We start from the raw sequence: 26,504 nt of genomic DNA on the forward strand, positions 1-26,504 counted from the left end.
TCTCCTGGTGCCGCTGCTTTGGACCCAAACAGAGAAGGCACAAGAGGAAGAACACAAGTATTGGACAGCAGGCGACCATTATGTTGCCGAGCCTTCTTCGGTACTGATATTGTAAGAGCATCATTAAGAGAATCACAACTTGTCACCCAGTGTCAATGTCTCTTTTGGAACACAGCCTTTAAACTGGAAGCACATAATTAAAAGCATACCTTCCAAGACAGCCTTCTCCAATCTGGTGCCCTCCAGATGTTCTGGACTTCCATCAGCACCCAGCCAGCAGGGTGAATAGTCGGGAATGCTGGGAGTTGTAGTCCAAAACATCTGGAAGGCACCAGGCTGCTATACGTTCCTGTGCTCACTCAACTTTTCAGTGCTTTTATTTACCACATTTTCACCCTGCCCCTCTTTCAAGGAGCTCAGGGGAATGTACATGACACCCTCCTCCCAATTTTATTCGCATCATAAACCCGGGTGGTTGAGCTGAAAATATTTATTGGTACAAAGCCACCTGGTTAGCTTTGTGGCTGAGTGGGGGTTTGAACTCGCATCTTCCTAGTTCTAGTCCGGCCTTCCAACTACTATGCCACATTGGCTCTCAGATTAGGTGAGCCAACATCTTGTAGGACAAAGGTACAGTAAGAAGTTTCTTTTGCACTCTATAGTAAGTGTTACACCCTTCAGAGTACCTGGTTGGCAGCCATCGAAGTGTTGTTTTTCACCCACTCTTCCACTATTTTGACTACGGCACGAAGGATTTTGGCATCGTTTGATTTTTCAATGAGAGATGTTAGAATAGCTTGGATGAAGTTCTTCCTCATTTCCATGCTCATCACAGCAAGGCGGGTTTTCACCAAGTCTAAGCTCAGCATGACCAATTCACTTGTACCGGCTATGGACAGAATCAGAGTAGAACTACATGTATTATTTGACAGTGCGTAGATTCAGTGTGCTGGGATAGACAGCACGATTGACACTTCCCTGGCAAATGATGGGGATTGCGTTCAAGTAGGAGGACGATTCCACAAGTCACAGAACTGCTTCTGTGTATGGTTTCCAAAGAACATTTATATAAAAGCTGCACCAAGTAGCTGAAGACATGCATCAATATTGTTTCAATACCATAATCCATTCCTACTTAATTAAGGATTCCTGGAAGTAAGAACATGACTTAATATACCTGGCATTTCTACTCCTTGAAGATTTAGGAACCAACCAATAGTTGCTTATTCATGTATGTGTGTGCGTGTATGTATTTAGAGGTTGGTGTAAAGTGGCACAACAGCAAAACAACAAGGAGGCTCTGGATCCATTGTGGATATATATATATATCATAGAATCACAGAATAGTAGGGTTGGAAGAGGCCTATAAGACCATCGAGTCCAACCCCCTGCTCAGTGCAGGAATCCAAGTCAAAGCATCCCTGACAGATGGCTGTCCAGCTTCATCTTGAATGCCTCCAGTGTGGGAGAGCCCACCACCTCCCTACGGAATTGGTTCCATTGCCGTGTTGCTCTAACAGTCAGGACGTTTTTCCTGATGTTCAGCCAGAATCTGGCTTCCTGTAACTTGAGCCCATTATTCCGTGTCCTGCACTCTGGGATGATCGAGAAGAGATAATAGAATCACAGAATAGTGGAATTGGAAGGGGCCTACAAAGCCATCGAGTCCAACCCGCTGCTCAGTGCAGGAGTCCAGGTCAAAGCATCCCTCACAGATGGATGTCCAGCTTCATCTTGAATGCCTCCAGTGTGGGACAGCCCACCACCTCCCTAGGTCATTGGTTCCATTGTTGCATTGCTCTAACAGTCAGGATGTTTTTGCTGATGTTCAGCCGGAATCTGGCTTCCTCTAACTTGAGCCCATTATTCCATGTCCTGCACTCTGGGATGCTCAAGAAGAGATAATAGAATCATAGAATCACAGAATAGTAGGGTTTGGAGGGGGCCTATAAGACTATCAAGTCCAACCTTCCTCTCTGTGACAACCTTTCAAGTACTTGAAGAGTGCTATCATATCTCCCCGTGTGTGTGTGTGTGTATGTGTATCTCTATATATGAAAGATAGAAAGACTAACCACAGAGTATTAAAAGATATATATTTAAGCTAAACGTTTCGGCTTCTGCACTTATATATATACAATACTGTGCAAAAGTCTTAGGCCACCACCAGCTTTGTTGTTTTAGCAAAGTTATAATGACCATCCATAATTATTTTTTGGTCTCTGTATTAAGATACAAACAGAAAATACAGGAAATATGTACAGGCATAAGTCAGTATTTAGTGTGACCTCCCTTGGCTCTAAGCACATCTTGAACTCTTTTGGGGAGACTGTCCTGAAGTTTTCTGAAGTAATCTTCTGGTATACTATACCAGGCTTCTTTCAGCACTTCCCAGAGTTCTTCTTTAGATGTAGGTTGTCTTTTATTTATTTCTCTGTCCAGGTGATCCCATACTGCCTCTATAATATTCAGGTCTGGACTCTGTGGAGGCCAGTCCATGACTGTCAGTGTTTTATCAGCTGTTTTCCTTGCTAAATATGATTTCACTGCATTAGCAGTGTGCTTGGGATCGTTATCATGCTGAAAAATGAAACCATTCCCAATCAGGCACTTTCCAGAAGGAATGGCATGATGAATTAAAACCTGTCTGTACTTTTCAGCATTCATGATCCCATCAATACGGACAAGATCGCCAACACTACTGGCAGAAATGTAGCCGCAAACCAGGACAGACCCTCCACCATGTTTCACTGAAGGCCACAAGCACTTATTCGTCCATCTCTCTCCAACTCTTCTTCTCACATATTGTCGACGATTGGACCCAAACATTTCAAACTTGGATTCACCACTCCATAATACTCTTTTCCACTGATCCTCATTCCAATCTTTGTGAGTTTTAGCGTATCTTAGCCTTTTCACCCTGTTCCCCTTCTGCAAAAGTGGTTTCTTGGCTGCTACCCTTCCACGAAGACCATTCCTCACCAAGCTTCTTCAGACTGTAGAAGGGTCAACTTGGCATCCCGATGCAGCTGTCAGATGCTGAGCCAGGTCCCTGCTGGACTTCCTCCAATCTCTCAAAGAAGAAACTATGAGGAACTTCTCATCAGACTTTGAAAGTTTTCTTGGCCTTCCAGTCCTTTTAGGGGAGCCAGATGCCTGCTGTTACTCTAGTGTAAGGTGAGGTCACACTAAATACTTGCCACTTTAGCCTATGGAAGCAGTTTTTTCTGATTTTTTTTCTGTTGTTGAACGATGCATACAAATTTCCTGTATTTTCTGGTTGCATTCTAATGAAGAGACTGAGAAATAATTCTATATGGTCATTATACCATTGCTAAAACAACAAATTTAATGGTGGCCTAAGACTTTTGCACAGTACTGTGTGTGTGTGGGTGTGTGTGTGTCCTGCCTTGTTCTAAAGTCTCATGGCAATGCCTTGAACCTAATGGGTACAGAATCTAATTCAGAGAAATGAAAAACACAGGGGAAGGAACAAACAGGGGACACAAAAGTCAAAAGACATAATGGCCTTTCTTTGAAGACTCACACTCTGTCTAATCACTTTTCACCTATGGGCGGAACAAAATGGCTGCATTCAGATGTCACACTAAATATAGTTCAGCCTCTCCCAGGCTCAAGTGTCCCTCTCCTTCTCCTCTTCCCCCCAGCCCGGCTGCAAAAAGGAGTTCGGAAGTGTCAGTTTCTGATTATCTGCAATTTGCCATGACACTGAACTCAGCAAGCTGCAGTTCATCTTAACTGTAGCTAGTTTCACACAAGCCAACTGCACACCATGATTTACAAAGCTGGCTTGTTTAAATTAACCATAATTAACATTCAACAACAGTTACGAGGCTGTACAATGTGGCAAGCTGCAGTTCATCAAAACAGGCCATGACACATCCCAAACTCTTCCTCCTGGTTGCGCAGGAGGAAAAGCAGGGGGAGGGGGAGTGTGCAAGCCTGGGGGGAAGCTAGGTTCATTCCTGTCTCACTAAGCCACACAGTGTGACATCTGAATGTGACCAATTTGCCAAGGAAACCTATGTGGCTCCCAGCCCTGGAGCTTCCTCATGATGCTAACGTGAAGATTGGAGGACATTTGCAGGGGAGAATTGGTGGCCAGGCAGAGGATCCTTATTTCTTCACAAGCTCACTGATTCTCCTTCGTTTATCCTTGCAGTTCCCAATAGTTTCCCCTCTGCCAAGCTCATTATCCGGAAAGGAGCATGGCTGGGGGAAAGTAGCCTTGTAGGGGCATTTGCCAGCAATGACTGACGGATGTGGAAGGGGAGTATGCCTGATGATCGTCCCTGGCAAACCTCCCCTGGCCCCAGCCCATTCCTGTTACCCTTGGCAAATGTGGGGTTGGCGGCAGGGTGTTTGCCAGAACCATATCTAATTCCGCCCTTGAACTAGAACATAAGCAATTTCCTCACTCCCCTGTTTTTCAATATAGATTCTTCTTCATCCCCACGTCTTTTTCTCACGAACAGGGATCAAGATCTCTTGATATTCCAGGATGTTCTATGAAGCTCAGGGCCTCCTAAAAGGCACTCTGATCCCCGAGTTAAGGGATAACGTTACTCTACCATGCCACTCAACCCTGGCAACTGTGCAGATGCAACATGTCAGTTACCTGTGTTCGCTTCCACTGTCCCTGCTTGAGACTGCTGGTTTAAGTGCTCCCTCACCATCTTCTGGAGAGATCGCATGAAGACTGAGATCAGCCTGTCTATGTAGCTGGGATTGTTGGTGCACGCAGCCTTCAAAATCATTAAAGTGCCTAAAACACACACAAACAGGCATTGCTGAAGGTAATGTAAACAAAATAAAAGAAACCGGAAACCATTTGTCGCCGTCCTATTTTGAACAAGCCAACGACAAATAACGAACGTTATTTCTATGGTATTGGGGAAAGACAAGTCTCACGTTTGAACTGGTGGTTTTTGAACGGGTGGATTTAGGACTTCTTAATGGGTGGATTTAGGCAACCAACTGTTCTTCCCGCTGAGCAATGTGTCACTAGCAGAGTTAAAAACCAAGACGGAATAGAACTGGGCTGTCAAAACGGCTGAATAAAAAGTCAGCTCCTTTTTGTGGGCTCCTACATTGACTTCATGCCAAAATAGATGTCACCTGCTTCCCAAACTTTTCTGGTGCCATACTATCACCGCTTTTATTCCCCTATCTCCCAAAACATCACTTCCTCCCATTCAACCCAACCCTATGGCATACTTTGTACCCCTATCTCACACTGCTGCTTCCAACCCCACCCAAACATTCTCACTCCTCACCAGGGGAAAGCCATCTTCCCCCTTCCCACTGGAGAGCCACGGCTAATCCTAATGCCTCTCACCCATTTCTAATCCTCTAGCCATAATTTAGTAAGTAAAACATCCCATCAAGCCAAGCCACTTTTACTGAATTAACCCTAGGCCACTATAACAGGACTCTGACCCCAGCCAATAAAGGCAGGAGCAATTATTCAATGCAGCATAAAGCAAAACGTTAGGCCAAGACATCGTCCGGATATGCAAGCAAAATTCTCTCCACAAGCCCAAAATCGAGCCATTTCAAAAGATGGAATAGTTAATATTTTCCAACGCAAGGTGGTGGTATAAACGTTGATCCTGAGCATGACCACTGATGGGGCTCTACTGAATGCTATTTACACAGCAACTCTTGCCTTCAAACTGGTAGCAGGTCAGACACATTTGTCAGTCAAAACCAGGGTGGACTGATTTGCATCAAGGTGATTAAAATCAATTATTTACATCAGAAAGGAAAAAGTGATTTAAATCACTGACTTAAATCAAGTTTCCCACTTAAATGTTTTCATATATTTCCTGAACAATGGTGCAAATCTGGACATTAAACTATGTCAATTTACAACTAAATAAGTATTTTTTACACTGTTTCATTCTTACAAGCAGTCTTTGCATCTCTGTCTGTCTATCTTTTTTTACCTATAGAGGGAATGCCTTTATAATTTTTATTTTTTATTCATTTATTCAATTTATAGCCTGCCTATATATACAATACTCTAGCCGGTGTACAAAGTTAAAAACAATTTAACAACAACAACAACAACAACAACAAAACAATAAAAGCAATACAGTATAAAAACTTTATATAACAGTCAACAAAGAGAAACAAGAGTTCTAAAATAGGAAGGCCTGGCAGAATAATAGTCTTTAATTCCCGCTTTAAAACCTTCAAAGAAAACCAATATGGGAAAATGACCAGCACCCGTGACACTTTGAGGTTAACAGCAATTATACATGCCTCCTCAGAAATAAGTTCCATTGAGTTCAGTGGGGCTCACTCCCAGTAAGTGTGTGTAGTACAAGAATACAGGAAGATGAACACTGGACAATTTTGTCTTCTGTCTTTCCTTCCAGTGTTGCTCTTCCTGTTTCATTCTGTCTTGGCCCAACATTGCCCTCACAAAAAATGAAGTAGCAAACAAAAATGAAACATCGATGATTGATAGGTCAAAGGGTTGGACTCAATGTTCTTATAGGCCTCTTCCAAACCTACTACTCTATGATTCTATGAAAGCAAAGTTTGACTGCTGGTGGGCAGGAAAAAATCTAATTTAAAATTTCAAAAAGCTGATTTGGGGGACTTTTTTGAACGTCATTTTTTTTTTTTATCCACTCTGTTATATTGACTTTCTGTCTGAACTAACACCTCTGCCTTGCTTGGCCCAACTCCACCACCACAGAAGCGCAGGACAACAACCCTGTCTAGTCTGTGTCTTTGAGCATGCGACTTTAGCCAGAGAAACTGAAAGCTCAGAACTTTCAAGAAGCACGAGCTTGTAGTTGGACAGAGCCATTTTCATTAGATGAAAAACTGAAAGAACTGTCCGTGTTTGATTGGTTTAGCATGTTTATGATGAAATGTAATTGTAACATTTTTTTTAAGTAAGAGGAAAAAAAGCATTTATGATGTTTTTTTAAAAAAATATATAAAATGATTTAAATTAGAAAAATTCATAAAAAATCCAATTTTGGGTTTTGTTTGTTTTTTAAATCATTGATTTTTATCCACACTTGTCAAAACACAGCCCTTGAATCTCCAAGGCTTTTCCTATCAAGCTATAACTCAATAATTCTATAGAAATCCTCCAAATGATTTGCACTTTCACTAGCCAAGAGAATACAGAGCTTATTCCATTTATTTTCCACATGCCTCCTGCTCCTGTCTCCTTCTTCCATAAAGGGTACTTGATATTTAGCATCCTTTTAGCACCTGCACTTACTGGCCTGGTTCACATACAACAACAATCCAGAGTATGAGTTGAGTATGGGTTGTTGCTGAATCATGTGTTGTCGTTACATGCAAACCTGCACTATGGTTAAACTATGGGTTGTTAACCACAAACAACCCAGGAAGAGAACCCATGATTTGTTGTTGGGTTGTGAACTCTGGGTTGTTCATGGTTAACAACCCATAGTTAAACCATATTGCAGGGTTTGCATGTAACAATAACAACCTGTACTCAACCGACAGTCTAGGTTGTCATTATGTGTCAGCCAGGCCACACTCTGGGTTGTGGTTCTCTGCAAACCAGGTTACTTACTTTGACTGGGGGTGGGGGGTGGGGGAGAATCTTCAGTAACACAGTCTACTAGCTCTGGAAAAATAAAATAAAACGCTAGGCTCTATAACCTTGGAGTGTTCTGGACAAATGATAAGAAGTATCTTTCTTGGTTAGTGTGTTCTACAGCACAACCTGACACCTGACAAATAGGCAATTCCCAAAGTGAAATTACATCTGTCTACACAGATCACAGGCTAGGATAGTGAAGGACATTTGCCATTTAAAGCAGCCAGCTCTCCAAACCATTGCAATTTCAAGCCCGCATTATTGACAGAAGCAATTCTGTGGCAAGCTTAAGATGGACCCAACTTGCCAAACTGTTTATTCATTTCAACACATCGGTGGTACCAACTCTTTGACAAGATCCAAAGAGAAACACGTCCTCTGCTGGTTTAATCAAAAGTTATTATATGAACAAAACAAAAAAAGAAGGAAACATTGCAGATGTAAAGGATAAATTGAATACATTCGGAGCTACCTCTGAAAGGAGTGCATCATATTGGAAACAAAGAAGAGAAAAAAAATCCTGATAATTCCAGAAAAACGTCTATTTCTGCTTCACTGACTACGCTAAAGCCTTTGATTGTGTGGATCACAACAAACTGTGGCAAATTCTTAAAAGAGATGGGAGTATCAGACCACCTTACCTGTCTCCTGAGAAACCTGTGCGAGGGTCAAGAAGCAACAGCAAGAACCGGACATGGAACAACTGATTGGTTCAAAATTGGGAAAGGAGTACAACAAGGCTGTATATTGTCACCCTGCTTATTCAACTTATATGCAGAGTACATCATGAGAAACGCCGGGTTGGATGAATCACAGGTTGGAATTAAGATTGCCAGGAGAATTATCAATAACCTCAGATACGCAGATGATACAACCCTAATGGCAGAAAGCGAAGAAGATCTAAAGAGCCTCTTGTTAAGGGTGAAAGTGGAGAGTGCAAAAGCTGGTTTGAAACTCAACATTCAAATAACGAAGAGTATGGCATCTGGTCCCATCACTTCCTGCCATATAGAAGGGGAAGAAATGGAAGCAGTGACAGATTTTATTTTCTTGGGCTCCAAGATCACCGCAGACGGTGACTGTAGCCATGAAATCAAAAGACGCTTGCTCCTTGGGAGGAAAGCTATGGCAAACCTAAACAACATAGTAAGAAGCAGAGACATCACCTTGCCGACAAAGGTTCGTATAATCAAAGCTATGGTTTTCCCAGTAGTAATGTATGGCTGTGAGAGCTGGACTATAAGGAAGGCTGAGCACCGAAGAATTGATGCTTGCGAACTGTGGTGCTGGAGAAGACTCTTACGAGTCCCCTGGACTGCAAGGAGGTCAAATCAGTCAATCCTAAAGGAAATCAACCCTGTCTGCTCATTGGAAGGACAGATACTGAAGCTGAAGCTCAAATATTTTGGCCACCTAATGCGAAGAGAAAACTCTCTGGAAAAGACCCTGATGCTGGGAAAGATTGAAGGCAAAAGGAGAAGGGGACGGCAGAGGATGAGATGGCTAGATAGCATCACTGATGCAATGAATATGAACTTGAGCACTCTCCGGGAGAGAGCGGAGGACAGGAAGGCCTGGCGTGCTATGGTCCATGGGGTCATGAAGAGTCCGACACAACTTAAAAGACTGAACAACAACAATGGTTAAATTAGTATGCTTAAATTAGACCTAGGGCACCACCTTCCCTACCACTAAACACCTTTGCCAATTTACAAGGGATGGATCACTGCACTTTCGGGGGGGGGGGGGGGGAGCTACTTCTATTACAAATTGGTCCGGGTTTTTTCTCCATTTGCCCCGAGGGCCATTATCTGCTAATTTTCTAAGTACCTGGCAACCAGGCTGATGCGTGTAATCAAGCTGGCCTTGGCTTTTTAAAGTACTTTTTTCTTTTCTTTTTTTATAAAGCAGGTGTGTGCATGCATGCTGGCTGGGGCATGCTGGGAGTTGTAGTCCAACCCATCTGGAGGGCACCAGGTTGGGGAAGGCTGGTTTAAAGAGGGGCTTTGAGATAAACTAGAAGCCTGCAGCTAATGATCTTGCTGGTGAATAACTCAATATACCCCAAATGATGCAATATGTCAGAAACTTACCAAAAAGCTGAGAAGGGTTGGCGTTTGTAGCTTTTTCATAATTAGTAAGTCCTTCATAAATAACCTTCCCAACAGCGGCATAGAGGCACTCCAGTTCTTCATACTTGGAGGCAACAGTCGAGGTACCTACACCAGAGTTAACAGCAATCCAAAAAAGATAGATTTATATGCATTCATTTCTACAGTCTTCCCCTCGAGTCGCCTCAGGTGTGCAAACACGCATGCCAGGATGTTACACTGCTCGCAGTACATTACAGTTACCTTGGGTATTGATTCTCTGTAGCTGCTCAAGGACTCCTCGCTACATTTCTTACTTGAAATGTAAAGAGTCTGCAACCTTTCAAGCAATGGGGGGGCGGGGGAGACACCATAAGATATTTTCCCTGGTGGCGATATTCTGAATTTAGTTGCAGCAACTTACAGCGCAATCCTATATGTCTTTTCAGAAGTAAGCCCCATTAAGTTAAATGGAGCTTACTCCGAGGTACGTTGTATAGGATTGCCACCTTAGGGCACAATCCTATGCGTGTTTAAGACAGAAAGAAGTCCTACAACTCCCAGCATTACCTAGCCAGCATGGAGCTGGGAGTTATAGGGTGCTTGTTTTCTGTTTAAACATGCATAGAATTGTGCCATTAGCCTTCTTTCTTACTCTTCCCACTGATTCTCTGTTACTCAAGGTCTGCCTTTACACCCAATTTCCCTTTCTTGTCTTATTAAAATGGCCATGTTCAACAACTGAAAAACTGCACCTTCAAAGCAGAAAAAATGGTAATTGCAAAAGACATTAAATTTATGACATGCATTTCTTGAGCCAAAGCAATAACTGCCACAGGTTATTAAGTTTTTATGCTGCCGGATAATGATGTATTCCTCATGATTACTTATTTCAACTTTTCTTTTAATTGGGGTTGAAAGTGCAAGCTTTTTTTAAACAACAACAAAAAGTATCCATAAAACCCAGCACAAATGAGGGGACTGCATATTTAGGGATGTTCCACCCTCTTTCCCTGGTGTCACAACTTCTTTCGAAATGGGAGGAAGGGGAGGAGGGCCCCCCCACCCCAACATACTCGGTTCTGTAGGGAAGTTACTCATCAAGCGAGAAAGCAGGGTGTGGACGGCCCTCAGAACCTTGGTGTTGCTGCAGGTCATACAAGAGGCTATCCCTCGCTGCAGGGGTTTGAAGCTACTCAGAATCGCCGGAGACTGGAGTACGGTTAGGAGAAAGCTGAGGACTTCCAATCCAGTACAAATATTGGCAAAGTTGGCCTGGTTGGGCTGCTCCTGGAATGAAACGTCAAGGAGAAAGAAGAGAGGGAGAGCCTTCAGATAAGATCAGCAGGCTTTGCAAGGGCCGTAGCTCAGTAGTAGAGCACATACTTTGCACGCAGAAGGTCCCAGATTCGATCCTTGGCATCTCCAGGCAGGGCTGAAAAAACTCCTGCCTGAAACCCTGGAGAGCCACCCCTGCCAGTCAGTGTCAACAATACCGGGCTAGATGGACCAAGGGTCTGCTTGGTATAAGGCGGCTTCCCATGGTTCTATTTCAGGAGGGGCGATAGCTCAGTGGTAGAGCACCTGCTTTGCATGTAGAAGGTCCCAGGTTCAAACACCAGGTAGGGCTGGAAAAGCTCTTCCCTGAAACCATGGAGAGAGAGCTGCTGCCGGTCAGTGTTGACAATACTGACTAGATGGACCAAGCATCTGATTCCATATAACGCAGCTTTCTTTGTGCCTACGTATGTTCCTACATACAGGTATCCACAATAAAGCAGTGGTTTGCATTGTTACACCAGTCCTGTCTTCAACACTGCAAGCTTGCGGGGCAAAACGCACACTCCATTTCTGAAGAGCATAAGCCCTTTTCACACAGTCAAAGCTCATTTAGAATCAGCACGTGGAAGGGGAGAGCAGGCTTGTGTCCATGACCTCCACCCCCAAACTCTTTGTATTCACTGGCCATGATCACATGATTTGAAACCCTTCAGTCTTCAACCAGGCAGTTTTCAAATGAACACCTGTGGTGGGGGGGGGGGGCAGAAACCTGATCCAGGTCTCCCTCACCCCACCACAAAAGTATTTATTCTATGTGCAATTCAGTTCTTTGAAAACCGGGATCTAGTTCCAGTGAACTGCATAGGAAAATCAAAAGTATCCCAAAATATGTGTACGTTGGGGGGCAGGGGAGGGCGTTGCTTTTTTTAAAAGTTATACAATATTAAAAGCAGATCTGCTTTTTTAACTGTTTAACCTTTTTTTTTTTAACCATTTGATCAACTGAAAAGGAGGCTGATTAATCAGGAAATTTTGTTGTGTTCAATACACGGTCCTGTTTAAAAAAAAAACACCAATGCAGATAGAAAGCACCATCGTGGGAGACACACACACAACCTGGCCGCCTTTTTTCTTCACATAAAGGAGAATGCCTCTTCAAAGATGATCCCAGCTGCAACTTAAGCGTGTACCATCTCAAAGCCAAGAAAGTATGCTCTCTTTTTTTGCTTCAGAACTACTGTTTTCATTCATATGCGAATTCACTTGACTAATCAATCGGCTAAAACTCATAACTACACAATTTTTAATCGTGTGATAACCTTCAATAAAAACATAAGCTTCTTGGGTTGATAAAGTCCCCCGTCCCCTTTACACAGACATGTGTAAAGTTCTCAGTTCTCTCCACCAGCCCCTCTGAATCTCAAGAGACTGGCACAACAGGAAACAGGACGCTCAGTGCCAGTCTCCGCCTAAAATTCCCCTAAAGGAGCCATGCCAAACCTGGTGCCCTCCACGTCTGTTGGACTACGTGTGTTGGACGATGGCCTTGTAGGCCCCTTCCAACCCTACTATTCTATGATGATACAACATGAGTCATGCTGTTGGGAGTCTGACCTGTTATCAGGCAGCTTTCACATAGTAGTGCCAAAGACTGCCAGCCACAGTAAAGCAGGCTGTGCAAGTAACCCAAGCCCTCTAAGAGCCACATTGGACAACCTATCAATGGCATCGGAGAGTGGGTAATAAACTGTCTAGGTCAGAGGTGGGCAACGCGTGGTTTGCAGCTACATGCAGCCCCCATTGCCTCACTCAGTGCAACCCCCACTACCCCCGCCCCCAGAAGCCCATTTTTTTTTTATTTTTAAGGGGGAGAAAAAGTCACAGAGGCCAGGAATGGACAAACGCCTTTTATTAATTTTCATTTATTCATTTTCATTTCTACGCCACCCAATAGCCAAAGTTCTCTGGGCGGTTCACAAAAAACAAGCTACCTTTGTCCTTTCTAAGCCTTCGTAGTGGCTACAGAGGCTTAGAATGGACACGTTGAGCTTGTCCCCCCCCCCTTTTTTTATGGGGTGGGGCAGTGGCAGGGGAAGCGCGGCCCGTGGCAGATCTGGTGCGGGGGGGGCGGGGAGAACTGCCTGAATTTGCCCCCCCTCCCCCCGGTCTAGGTGCTACACATTCACATTGCATGGCAATGTACTCCTTCTGTCCAACAAGACATGATGGAACCTCAATTTTCAACTACTCAGTAGGTTTGTCAGTCATTCCTTAAACCAACTCCCTTTGCCCCAGGCCAAACAGGCCTCCAGCAGGAAGATCTTCTGTGGAACAAAGGAGAGCAAGACCATCTTATTTGGCTCCCAACGCGTGCTGCTTTCGCGGCACAACTCAAGAGCCAGTGACAAGTGCTAGAATAATAGATTTGCATTCAATTATTCAGAATGGGGAAGGCAGGCCAAAGATAATTCTTACAGCGCTATGTAATACCGCTTCATTTGTAAGAAGGGAGAAAATGTGCAGAGTAGCTGCTAAGTAATTCAGTTTGATCTTCCCCTGCGTGCCTGGCGTTGGTTACCAAGCGCTGAATTTTAATGGAAATGCTGTCGAGTTGACTTATAGAGCAATCAGAGGATGACATGTGCATTTTTTTAAAAAGAAAGAAAGGGAAGGGGTCGCTATAAGGGAACCTGCCAAGCTCTAAAGCCAAACTGCTAAAAGAAAACTGAACTGTGACCACAACGACCTGTAAAGAACAAGCTAACTAGCAGCTCAGCTGGTAAAGAGGAGGAACAGTGACATCTGTGTGAGCAGAACGAACACATTTCTTATGACGTAGTAATATATAAAACAGACTGAAAGTCCTTTCTGCGTTCCATTTCCTTCTGATCTCATTATTTACATCCAGGATGTAAATATGCAGGACACGGAATAATGGGCTCAAGTTACAGGAAGCCAGATTCCGGATGAACATCAGGAGAAACTTCCTGACTGTTAGAGCAACATGACCATGGAACCAATGACCTAGGGAGGTGGTGGGCTCTCCCACACTGGAGGCATTCAAGACGAGGCTGGACAGCCATCAGTCAGGGATGCTCTGACTTGGATTCCTGCATTGAACAGGAGGGAGGTTGGACTCAGAGGTCTTGTAGGCCCCTTCCAACCCTACTATTCTATGATCCCCCCTCCCCACAACTGCATGTATTTGACTGCCTCTGTCTCCACAAATATACACATGTGTAACTCAGGACATAAGAACATAACCTAGGAAGAGTCCTACTGGATCAGACCAGGGGTCCATCTAGTCCAGCGTTCAGTTCACACAGTGGCCAACCAGCTGCCTGTGGGAGACCCACAAGCGGGACATGAGTGCGATAGCACCCTCCCACCCATGTTCCCCAGCAACTGATGTTCATAGGCATATTGTCTCTGATACTGGAGGTAGCATACAGCCATCAGGACTAGTACCCACTGATCACCTTCTCTTCCAGGAATTTGTCCAATCCCCTTTTAAAGCCATCCAAAGTGGCGGCCATCACTACATCTTGTGAAAGTGAATTCCATAATTTAACTATGCACTGTGTGAAGAAGTCCTTCCTTTTAAATGTTGTCCTTCCTCAGGACAACACTTCATGTATCTAATTTAGTGGAGTGCAGCCAACAGTAATGGATGACGGGAGTTGCAATCCAACAACATCTGATTGTGGGGTGGGGGGATAAATTCCCTATCCCTGCTTTAGAGGAAGAGTGGGGAAAAGTGTGTGTGTGTGTGTGTGTGTGTGTGTGTGTATGTATGTATGTGTGTGTGTATGTGTGTGTGTGTGTGTGTGTGTGTATATATATATATATATATATATATATATATATAAAAATGGTCATGTTTTCAAAAACTGGGAGGGTCCTTAAAGCTCAAGCGGGAGAAAATCCCATTCAAGTAGTAAAAGGAGGCTCCACAGATCCATTATGTCCCAAATCACCAAAAAGTGAAGTTAACATACAACGACAATACGCTAAAAGAGAAGAGACAGATGGGTGGGAGCCCTCCAATTTTGTACTTCTCAGAGCATACACAAAACTTCACTAATGAGGGCAGGGTCGAAGAAGAGGAGGAAGGGTGGCTTATGTGTCCCCCCACCCAGCCGCTGTCTTGCCCTCCCCAGGGAGTGCTGCTTTGCACATCAAGGCCCTGGGTTGAAACACCATGGAAGGGACCATCGTTTCAAAGACTTAATGTTATTTTCAGGGGCTGGATCCACATACAGCCCCCAAACATAGGATGAACTCTTCTAAAGTCTAATTGTCGCATTTTGCAATGGACGCTACAGTTGGAGATATTTATTGTATTCATTAATAGACAAGTATAGTATAAGCTCTATGCTATACATGCCTGATAATGAATAAAATAAATATCCCAGACTGCTGCTTATAATGCAAAATGGGGCAATTGGCATCCATACAGAACAACGAGCAAGGCTATTGCTCATATCAGTGGCATTCATTAGACAGCTGTTAAGGGTCCATTTGGATGCCCAGAAAATGTTCAGTATCACACATTACTGGTGCAGATACACGTTCAAAGATACCAGCTTCCCTCTCTCGCAGCTGTCGAAATTTTCATACTTCTGCGTGCTCCACACACCCCAAATCTCTCAGCCTAGCTCTCAAACCATTCCCTACCTTTTACATACATGCTACACACGCGCATGCACCAAGAGCAGCAGCCTCAACGCTGCTGTTGCTGCACAGGTGTTGGGTGACGGTGACCTCAAGGAGATGGGAAGGGATAAAGCAGAGGCTCCTTCAGCCCGAGGGTCAAATCCCATTTCAGAGAAGCTCTTGGGGGCTGCGTTCTAGTGGTGGGCGAGGCCAGAATTGCTTTGGCTGTTGGGCAGTATAGAAATGTCAAAACAAAACAAAACGATACAAAATAAATAAAAATACCAGCATGTTCTTAGCTTAAGAAAGCAATCCTATGGCCCCGCAGACAGTGTCGGGGGGGGGGGGGCATTGGATATTTCCAATTCCTGGATCCGAAGTGGGAGACAGCAGTCCAACCTCAGACCTGGGAATCTGTGCTCCCCGCCCCCTCCCCCTTGCAGCCAGCACAGAAAGAATCGCGCCTGCTGCCTCTCTGAGATTGCAAAAGGGGTTAAAGGGGGCATTTCGGTGGCTGGAAAGGGGAGGGGACTGGAGAGGGCGAGTTGCGCTGTCTTCCCAGGCCTCCCCAGCCTCCTTCCCTCCCCCTCCGATGAGCCCCAGCTAGACAGGCGAAGAAGTCCACCTAGCTAAAATAGAGAGTGGGAGGAGTGGGGAGGCAAAGACTGCCTCTGCCGCTCCTCCCGCTCTGCACTGAATGGCCATCAGCCTCTGAGTCTGGAGGTGCACAGCCCGCCCAACAGGACTGCACCTTAAAGCTCATGCTGCCAGTAACTAAGCCTTATGGGAACTGGGGGGGGGGGGGAGCATGGGACACACAAAAACTGGACAGCCACCAAACAGTTGGCAGTCAGGGGGGCCGAAGCCACCTGAGGAACCTTGGAGGCCCAGACATGGCCCGTGGGCCTGAGCCTCCTACGAGGAGGCTGGCATGCGCTGCGCTCACTACAGCCTGTCACCCACCTCAAACACACAACAGGTAAGAGTCATATGGCAGGGAGAGGCATGGTAGGGAGGCACTAGGGAAGTGGAAGGGGGAAGACAAGGGGGGACAGAGTCTCACTGCTCCTCCTCCAGCCATCCAGAGGGTTTCTCCATTTGGCCCGGTACCCTCTATTCTGGCTGGCAGGAGCTCTCTGCCATCTCAAGCAGATGTCTTTCCTGGCCCTGTTCCTGAGATCCTTTTTAACTGGGAATTGACTTTGGAGCCTTGGCACACAACTCACATGGACCTTAACCACTGAGCTACCGGGGAGCTCAGCCCCCCCCTTTCCTAAAAGGTTGAAATGCTTCCCTTAAGCCTTAGTTACTGGCAGGATATACTGGTAATTTGAGTAGGTGGCCCTGCCCCATCTATCTATCTATCTATCTATCCATCCATCCATCCATCCATCCACCCATTTATTTGTGGCATTGATATACCGGTGAATATAATAAAATCTCTCAGCGGTTCACCAATGCAATGCAGCCCTCAGAAGCTTAACCTCTGACATTTGTTTTGCTCACTATGCTGATAAAATAAAATTGTTTTGTTTTAAATGCTGCCCTCTAAAGCAGGCACGCCCACACCTTGTCCCAGCAAGACTCCTGAGTTGCCTCTCCAAGCTTCTCCCAAGTATGCCACCACTTGCTTCTCACTTGGTGGTTACCAAGCTGCCTCTAATTGGGGGGGGGGGGGGGGAATTCTACTGTGTCCAGCAACGCGATAGAACGTTGGTGTGGGGAGGGGGATTTTAATCACACTTGGCTATGTGCGAGCAAGCACACATACACACCCCATCTCTGTTATGGCAATTTGAAGGGACAACGCTGACTGCCTCCTGGGCATGCACGGAAGCCAGCATAAGGTAGCGTAGCGGTCTGAGCACTGGACTTAGAACAGGGAGACTGTCAGGGATGAGTCTAAGCACCTTGAGATGTCTGACAGCTCTGATTCTGAATCAGAGTTGGAGCAGCAGCTAGATCTGAGGCTGAGGGAGGGACCCTCCCTAGTGAGCCAAAATGCTGGAAGAGGGTCCTCCCAAGACCCTGATCAACAGATGGCCCAGACTGAGTCCCTGCCCCCTCCCTCCACCATCAGAACACAAGTTTCTGAGGAGGAGGAGGAAGAGGAGTGTGACTTGAGAGACACTATAGCAAAACGTGAAAAGTTAGGGGGAGGGCTCAGACGCTCTGCCAGGATAGCTTCTCTGGGAAGCCAATGTAGGAGGGAGCTACCCTAAGGTAGGGGCATCACTGCGAAGCTAGCTGGTCAGTGGGGTTCATACCCAAACTGCCGGCAACTTCTCTATCCCCTGGCTCGTCTCCTCTGCTTGGAGAATGTTGATTAGTTGTTTAGAGCCTGGGGGAAGCCTGAGAGTTTTCCTTGAATCTGCATTTGTAGAGAGACTAGGCTCTAGCCAAATAGCATCACCCTGTTTGTCTATTCTGGTGCTGATTGCGAAAGGAAAGGACGATCCAATTCTGACAGAGACCAGGGTTCAAATCCCCACTCAGCCATTACGCCAGGGATGCAGGACCTCTGTCCCCGAGGCCAGTTCCGGCCTTTGTGGAGTCCCAATCTGGCCCTCTGGAGTTCCCCTGATAGCCACAGCCCCTTTCCCAGGCCACACCCTCTTTCCCCCAAGCACCGATAGTTTGGTGGAATCCTAGCTTTCACCCTGTTTTGGCCACCTTTCTAAAAGGTTGAAATACCTGCCCTAAAGCTTAGCAGCTAGCAGGATATACTGGCATTTGGGGTATTCTGGCCCTGTCCCTTTCTCCCCCCCCCCCCGGCTCCCCCTCACAACGCGGCCCCCAGAAGCAAAATGGAATTCAGCCCTTGGGCTGAAAGAGGTTCTGCAACCCTGCACTAAGCTTACCGGGCAAGCCCGGAGCCAGTCACTAGATCGCTCCCTGACCTACCATGCAGGCTGCTGTAAGCATAAAAGGAGAGAGCTTGATGATGCTGTTCTGAGCTCCCTTGAGGAAGAGCAGGATAAAAAAAATCAGCCTGAGCCTCTTGTGGTAGCCATAGCTCAGTGTGATAGAGCACCTGCTTTGCAGGCAGAAGGCCCCAGGTTCGATCCCCAGATCCTCCAGGTAAGGCAAGGAAAGAATCCTGCCTGAAACCCTGGAGAGCTGCTGCCAGTCAGTGGTCTGATTCAGTATAAGGCAGTTCCTCAGTTCCTATGTCGTACTGGTAAGGCCAATCTTGGGCCAATTCCCTGGGAACGCAAATGTTTCTAAAACCCCTGCCTAAAAATGCCAAAACCCCATCAACGTTGCAGCGCAAAGTCGAGCATTCCAACCCAGCGCTCTTTTCCAGTTCTTAGCAGTTGACTTTTTTATCCTAATCCTGATGTCAACAGAAGGACAGGAGTAATTATTTGAGACCATAAATCAATTCCATTATGCTGAACATTGTCGAAGTCATGGCACCAAATTAAACTGGCAATTAAAGAGGGCCAACATGACATTTCAAGTTCTCAACAGCGAGCACCACGCTGTTTCCTTCAACACACAGAGACACATGCTCAGGGTCTTCATATTTTGGAAATGAATCAACATGTTTGGGAGAACATGACAACGCGTAATGCACCCGCGATACTTTAATAAGCATTTAATTATGTTGTGTCTTACTGCTGCCTTTAAGGCTGCGAAACACAACTTACCACGGTCATTAGAAGCTTATCAAACCACTGCAGTTTGAGCTCCGATTTGGGCCACATGTCTGGCCGTAAAGCTGTCTTCAGAAGGTTAACGCAGCGTCGGGAAAGCAGTTCTCCTGGAGAGCCGGCCGTGTTGGAGTTGTCATTTACCTGGCAATTAACCAGAATAATTGCTAAGTAGCAAACATTTATCATCATAATCTTTTAGAACTCATTAATATTTTAATGCCATCATACATCCTGCGAAAACAGTAACCTCATTTCGCTTCTCAGAAAAGGCTCGGTTAAAGTAATGTGGGGCAATATTATTAAGGGCACGCTGTACAAAGCGGTCCAGCAGATGATGATTTAGTTCTGGATGCTGGAGCAGACCTGCCCAGCAAGCAATAGCCACATTCATCAAACAGGAAAGATCTACTTCCCTGGTAGCCCCATGACAGGGTCTCCTGTGCAAACTTGGAGGCAGTGGTGCCCAAACATTTGAAGCTGTGCTCAGCTTGTCCAGTAATTTTACTCTAGCCTGCACTGCCAACAGCCCAAACCCAAGCTTAGCACAGTTGACACCTCCCGAATACCAGTGGGGAGGGCAATTTGTAAAGTGGGTGCCACCAGGGAAACGGCCCGCTTCGGCGTTGTTGCCAGACAGCAACCTGCTGGTCGCGGCACAACCAGCAAGACCTCTTCTGATTATCTTAGCGATCGCACAGTTGTATATCGAGGAAGGCGATCTGCCTGCTAACTACTCTACCTTGCCCATGAAAAATCCAAAGGAGAGGAGAGGAACTGGATATAGTTCTAGGATTCTTTCCCCCCTGCATTAGGAGCAACCAAACACTGCAAATCACCCTCCAGTGGAGCAGCGAAGTTGACTTCTTGATGCTAATCAAGCCTTATTAATGGATGCTAATCAGTCCATTTCCAGGCCTGATTCAAAATGCTGGTATTAACATTCAAAGCCCTAAACAGCTTGGGGCCCGGTTATCTGAAGGAGCGTCCCCTCCCATATGTGCCTGCCCAGACCCTAAGATCATTTTCAGGGGTCCTTCTCTGGGAGCCTCTGCCAAAAGAAGTGAGGGAGGTGGCTACCAGGAAGAGGGCCTTTTCTGCCATGGCACCCCAGCTGTGGAATGAGCTCCCTAGAGAGGTTCACCTGGCGCCTATGTTGTTCTCCTTCTGGCGCCAGGTGAAGACCTTTTTATTCTGCCAGTATTTTAGCATTTTAACTTCTTAATCTTTTAGCTCTGGTGTTTTAAATCCATATTTTAAACCTCTTGCATTGCTGCTAGGTTTTATTCTGGTTGTACCGTTATATTGTGGTGTTAAGCTTTTATATTTCATATTGTAGCTTTGGCTATTGGGCGGTATAGAAATGAAATGAAATAAATAAATATTCACATTCATTTCAGAAGCACACAGTACCTGGCAAGCAATTCTAATGAGGAAGTTGATGACAGTGTCCGTGTGTTGCTTGTCGATGGGCTTCGAAAGGAGGGCGTCAGCTCCAGGCAGCGACTGACTGCGTCCAAATACCTGAGGGCACATGTGATGTCAAAAAGAAGAGTGACTAGGTTTTCACATAACATTAAGCCATGGTTTCTTTAACCCACGGTTTGTTGCCCTATCCAGGATTTGACTGTCAGACAACAAACCACAGTTTGTTTTCTCAATCCCTGGGTTGTTTCCCTCCTCCTTTGCCCATTCTCTCCCTGTATTCCAAATGCCTTTGTGGCACTGAAGCACTGGCATGTAGATTCACTGATTTTTTTTTTTTTAACCAGCCTTGCCTCTGCAGCCTGGCAAAACAACCAATGAGCAACCCATGGTTCTGAGTTTGCACATGATGACAGCCCATGGTTTAAACCAGGTGTGGGCAGAAGGTAGATCTCCAGATGTTTTGGATTTCACCTCCCAGAAGCCCCTGCCAGCTCAGAATGCTGGGAATTGGAAGTCCAAAACATTTGGAGATCTACATTCTGCCCGTCCCTGGTTTAAACTGGCCAGAGTTCACAACCCAAGTAAAAACCATGGGTTGTTCATGGTTGACAAACCATTGTTTGTGAGCATGGCTGGGTTCACACAATATGACAACCCAGAATTCAACAACCCATACCGTAAGTTTAGCGTTATGTGCAATCCCAGCCAGTTGAGTTGCTATGTCAGTGTGTAAACACACAAACTCAGCGTATAAAAAAACTGAATGCTAAAGAAATGGAAAGTATCATTTACAAAGAAGGCAAGGAGAAAAAAATGGGATCCTTACAGCACTTATTGCCCCAGTAGCAGTCCTGAACCGCTTCACTTCTTGCCCAGAGTCGACTGAGAGCCCCCTCTTCACAGAAGATGAGGCAGAACTTGCTCCTTCCCCACTGGCACCCTGATCCATATCCGAATCCGGCTGTGAGTAGGAGGCAAGTCAAAGAGGTGGGATTCAATATGGGGGTTTTCTTGCAGAGAAGTGGAGAACGTCACAGCGGATTCCAAAAGCGCTGAAGCCCCCTTACCTGCTGATCTTTGATTCGTTGCAATTCCCATTTGATCACCACTTCAGCCAGGTCCACAGCCAGTTTTCTTTGCTCGATGGTGACGCTGGGGGTGAAGCCCAACCGCTGCATGGCGCTCACCATGTGCTGCACTAAATGGTGCCTCACTGGATAGTAAACCTGCAGAATTTTTTAATTATTTTATTCACCTACTGAATTTCTGTACCGCCCAATAGCTGAAGCTTCTGGGCGGATCACAACAATTAAAACCATAAAGTCCAACGTGACAGTTTAAAACTACAGCATAAAATCAAAGCCAAAATAAAACCTAGCAGCAGCGCAAAGCTTTAAAGTACAGTAGCAGATTTAAAACAACAGAAACTGAAAGACTAAAATGCCTGGGAGAGTAAAAAGGTCTTCACTTGATGCCCAAAAGAGCACAACATAAGCTCCACGTCAGCCTCTGTGGGAAGCTCATTCCACAACCAGGGTGCCACAACAGAAAATGCCCTATTTTGGTAGCCACCCTCCTCATTTCCTTTGGCAGGGGCTCCCAGAGAAGGACCGCTGGAGATGATCTTAAGAGTTCCAGCAGGTATATATGCAAAGAGACAATCCTCCAGGTAGCCTAGTTATTCCTCACATTATAACGTGTATAGCTTCTGCATATATGAACTACCAGTGAACACATCCAGCCTGGCACATGTTCAAATAGCCCTTAGTTTCATACGGAGAAGTCTTCAAGCAAACATCCATGGCTGTTGGACATATTGTGCCAGCCCTGTCTGAGTAAAACCATGCCCACACTCTGAGGGAGGGGTCTGTCCAATCCATTCCTCTGAGCAGGGGCTGCCCCACAGTAGGGGGGACAGAGGAACCATATAACTCTGTCTCGCAGCCACTAATCTCCCTTGGCTTCAAACTGTATCGACTGCAAAGCTATGTGCTGGTTATGGAAATCTGCCTCTAGTTACTGAAGGTGTCACTGCAGACTTCAACAACATGGACACATTTAACGTCATTAAAATTAATTCTTGGGTTTTAAAAAGAAAATGGCCCCAAGGTGCACACCCCTAGGGTCCCCTTAGTAATGTGCCAAGTTTCAGGTGTCTAGGTTCCATGTTATGGCACGGATGAACAGACACACATCTTCTTTCATTATAAAACTACCTCCCAAAGTGGTTTAAAAAATCTTGGAGAATGATAGAATATCAGTAAAGAATTGTACTGCCAAAGGGCACACCCCAACTGACCCGTTAGTATGCATGCCTAGTTTCAGGTGTACAGGTTTCAGTCTTGGTACCATGGTGCAGACAGACAGACACACATCCTCTCTTATTATGAATTCAGAATTAAGAGGGAGTGAGACACCAGCCCTCCCTTCCTCCATTCTCCTGCCACTGAAGCAGCAATAAAGGTAAGTACAGAAATTGAGAAGGACTCTGGAAGCACTGGGGAGGGGGGTTTAGATGAGGGGTGGATTCTGCCATGCTCACAACAACATTAGGGGTGCAACCTGGCCCAATTTAGGCTCAGAAATACTTGAGCTGCTTTCTGAGTTTAGGAAAATAATGTCTGAACAAAGGCTCAGGGTCTTATACTTCATTGGAAGGAAAAGGAATTGTGAAGCACATCGTACACTGAATAGTGCTATACAGAGATGGTAGTAATATATTCGAGGAGGCGGTGGTCTTTCAGTCCAGGAGCCTATGGTTTTTTCAGCCTGTGCTGCCGATAAATATGCTTTGCAGGTTAAAAGACTGGGAGGGACAGAAACCGACCAACTCTTCTCTCGCTCAGTTCAAGTTGTACTAAGTATACCTCTGCTGACACACTTATTCTCCGGATTTCTTTGAAACCTAGCATGGCTAGAGTATTACAATGAAGTGGAAAAGATAAGCTTTCTAGTTTAAGTATTGTATTTTAAGTGCCTCTGGCCAAATGATTACAGACTACTTTCATCTTCGTTTGTGATTCTCTCTCTCGAGCCCACTAATAGCAAACAGTCTTGGGGGCATCATTCTAAAATGACAAAACCAACCAAGCACTCTGATTTCGCATAGTGGTCCAAATGACTAGAAATGCAGAGAGAGGGTTCATTGGACCAAGACTGCAATGGTTCTTGTCCTACACAAAAATTACTCCCCTGGCCCTCAAGCAATCTAGCCTAAAAATCAACACAAACAACCCTTCATGAAGCGCTTTATACCAAAATAAACAGTTCCAAATGTGATTTGTGTTCTGAGCCATTTATGAACATCTCAGAGGGTTCCTATGTGAGCTGTTTTATATGATGCAGACACAATTCATGAAGTTATTTGAGTCAAGGGCAAGTTAACCCTTGGCACGAATTAAGATCACCACTTTAAGGGATTTCTGCTCTTTGGGGAACACGTTGGGTTTGTGAGCTTTTTAAAAAAATGCCTAGCAAGATACGGAGGTAGCACTAACAACCAAATCGGTACATTTAAAAAAAAAAAACACCAATAAATGGAGAAGAAGCCTTCCAGTTGTCATATGTAGATCTATGTCAGGGGTGATCAACTTTGGCGGGTCCTGGAGCCACTTTTTTCGATGTGGGATCTAATTTAGCATATTTGGATTATGTATACTTTTGTTTTAATTTACCCTGTTAACAACATAGTGTGTGTGTGTCTGTCTGTCTGTGGAGGAGGGAGGTAAGAGCTGTTCACATGTAATGCTGTAACAGCGGCAAATTCTGTGTTACTTACCCCATGATTTGCCACAGCACATGCTGGATGCATTCTGCAGCCTTTTTTCAATACTCAACCCCCTATCAGGCCAATCGATGGTTGCTACGTTATGTCCAAACCCAGACAGAATAGATTAATCGTGGGTTAAACAACCCACAGTTAACCTGACTACTAATTGTAAGTAACTGTGGGTTGTTTAACCCACAACTAACCTATAGTGTCCGGCGTTGGACATAATGTAGCAACCTCCGATCAGCCCAATCAGGGGTTGAAAATTCAAAATGGCAGAAAATTGTGCCAGGTACATGCCATGGAAAATCGTGGGTGAATTAACCCATGATTCGCTGCTGTTACATGCAAACTGGGTTGATGAGAGAGACTGAGTAACACACCCTTACTTCCAAGAAATAGTAAGTGATATATTACACACACTTACTCCCAAAAGATAGACTACAAGGGGGAAAGTTTGTAACTTCAAAACTGCCAAATTTGACTGGCATTATATTCATTCATTCATTGATTTTAGGAAACAACTCATTTTTAAAACATGGGGAGTGGGGCGAAATCCACAGAGAAGCCTAGCAGTAGGATATCTCCAAACCCACATCACTGCTGTACACCTTAAACATATGTTCACTGCATAAATACCTTGAAGTGCTGGACTATTAAATGCAGAATGTGGACCAGTTGAGGAACTGTATGGCCCTCTTCGACTATGATTTTCCTCGTCCAGTGAGTCAGCATCTGGTGGCCATCCTCCATGCGAGCAGGCACTGCTGGCGTCAGAATAGCCATGGCTTGCCTAACGATGGCCCGGGCCTCCATGGCGTGAGCCTTCAGGAGGCTATGGAACACCTGAAAAGGAGAACATAAAGAATTTAACTGAAGACACATCAAGAAAATTGCAAGAGCAATTCCACCATCAATCATGTGGATGTGGTGCTCTTGAAAGGCCACCATGCAGACAATGGGAAATATCCAATGTTAGTCCTACATAGAGCAGACTCATTGAAATGAATGGGACTTAGGTTAGCCATGACTACCTTAATTTCCATTCATTTCAGTGGGTCTACTCTACATAGGACTAATATTGGGTACTATTCAATATAATATAGTGGCACCCACTTGCCTTCATATCACAATGTCTCCCTCCCATATCTTAATGTCGAACCTGATCTCGGAAGCTAAGCAGGGTCAGCCCTGGTTAGTACTTGGATGGGAGACCGCCTGGAAATCAGAAGTTGGACTCAATGGTCTTGTAGGCCCCTTCCAACCCTATGATTCTACGATTCTATGAAAATGGTGCAGAACCGAATCAGGCCCTCCGAGGTTTCCTGAAAGGCCACGCCCCCTTCCCCTGACCACCGATTTTTTGGTGGTTTCCCAGCTCTGTGCATTTTCCCCTGTTGTAAAAGGTTGAAATCCCTTTCCTAAAGCTTAGTTACTGGCTAAGTAAGAGCTTCAAGCTACAATATGCTGGTGTTTTTGGTCACGCCCATCACTGGAATGCGGCCCCCGAGAGCCCCTCTGAGATAGAATTTGGCCCTTGGGCTAAAAGATGTTCAATATCCCTGGTCTAAGGTCTTCCCCAAGATCTTACCACCTCCAGCTCCCGGATATCCCCTCCACTCAGAAGAACCAGATTTTTAAAATAAACTTGCTCAGAACGTTCAGAGATTAAGAAAAACCCATTTGTCCGCGGCGCTGTTAACATCATTACATATCTTTGGCCCTCTCCACTCAGCTGAAAGCTACACAAGAAGTATCACTGGATCACCATCCTTGTGACTGAGCACCTTGCAAAGCCCACCTACCTTCATTTTTGCAGCAAACACTCTCAAGCCCAAGTCTATTAGTGACTGCTACCCACCACATTCAATGCTTGCCTTCTAGCTCCCTCAACTCCTGTGAGCCTTTGGGCACATTCCTGCGGGAACTTGATTAGGAGCAAGCCCTACTCAACCCAGAATGATCTCCCGCGTAAGCATACAAAGACAGGCTGTAACTTTTTAGGC

General features: G+C 45.3%; 1 protein-coding gene across 10 annotated transcripts in view; it reads right to left on the bottom strand.

Annotated features, from left to right (window-relative positions):
- TRRAP (transformation/transcription domain associated protein) overlaps positions 1-26,504 on the bottom strand; it is a 202,979-nt gene that overhangs the window by 96,520 nt on the left and 79,955 nt on the right. For all 10 annotated transcript variants that reach the window (XM_084818421.1, XM_084818419.1, XM_084818422.1 and 7 more), the window contains 9 exons: positions 25,138-25,344; positions 21,797-21,955; positions 21,556-21,690; positions 20,715-20,825; positions 19,299-19,445; positions 10,785-10,998; positions 9,712-9,837; positions 4,640-4,786; positions 687-889 (listed from right to left, as the gene is read on the bottom strand). In XM_084818421.1, coding sequence (XP_084674547.1) covers positions 687-889; positions 4,640-4,786; positions 9,712-9,837; positions 10,785-10,998; positions 19,299-19,445; positions 20,715-20,825; positions 21,556-21,690; positions 21,797-21,955; positions 25,138-25,344 — 1,449 coding nt within the window. The remainder of the gene's footprint in view (positions 1-686; positions 890-4,639; positions 4,787-9,711; positions 9,838-10,784; positions 10,999-19,298; positions 19,446-20,714; positions 20,826-21,555; positions 21,691-21,796; positions 21,956-25,137; positions 25,345-26,504) is intronic.

This window comes from Heloderma suspectum, chromosome 12 (genome assembly GCF_057233095.1).
Source record: "Heloderma suspectum isolate Gila_16-S chromosome 12, 16-S_ref, whole genome shotgun sequence".
NCBI classification, from domain to species: Eukaryota; Metazoa; Chordata; class Lepidosauria; order Squamata; family Helodermatidae; genus Heloderma; species Heloderma suspectum.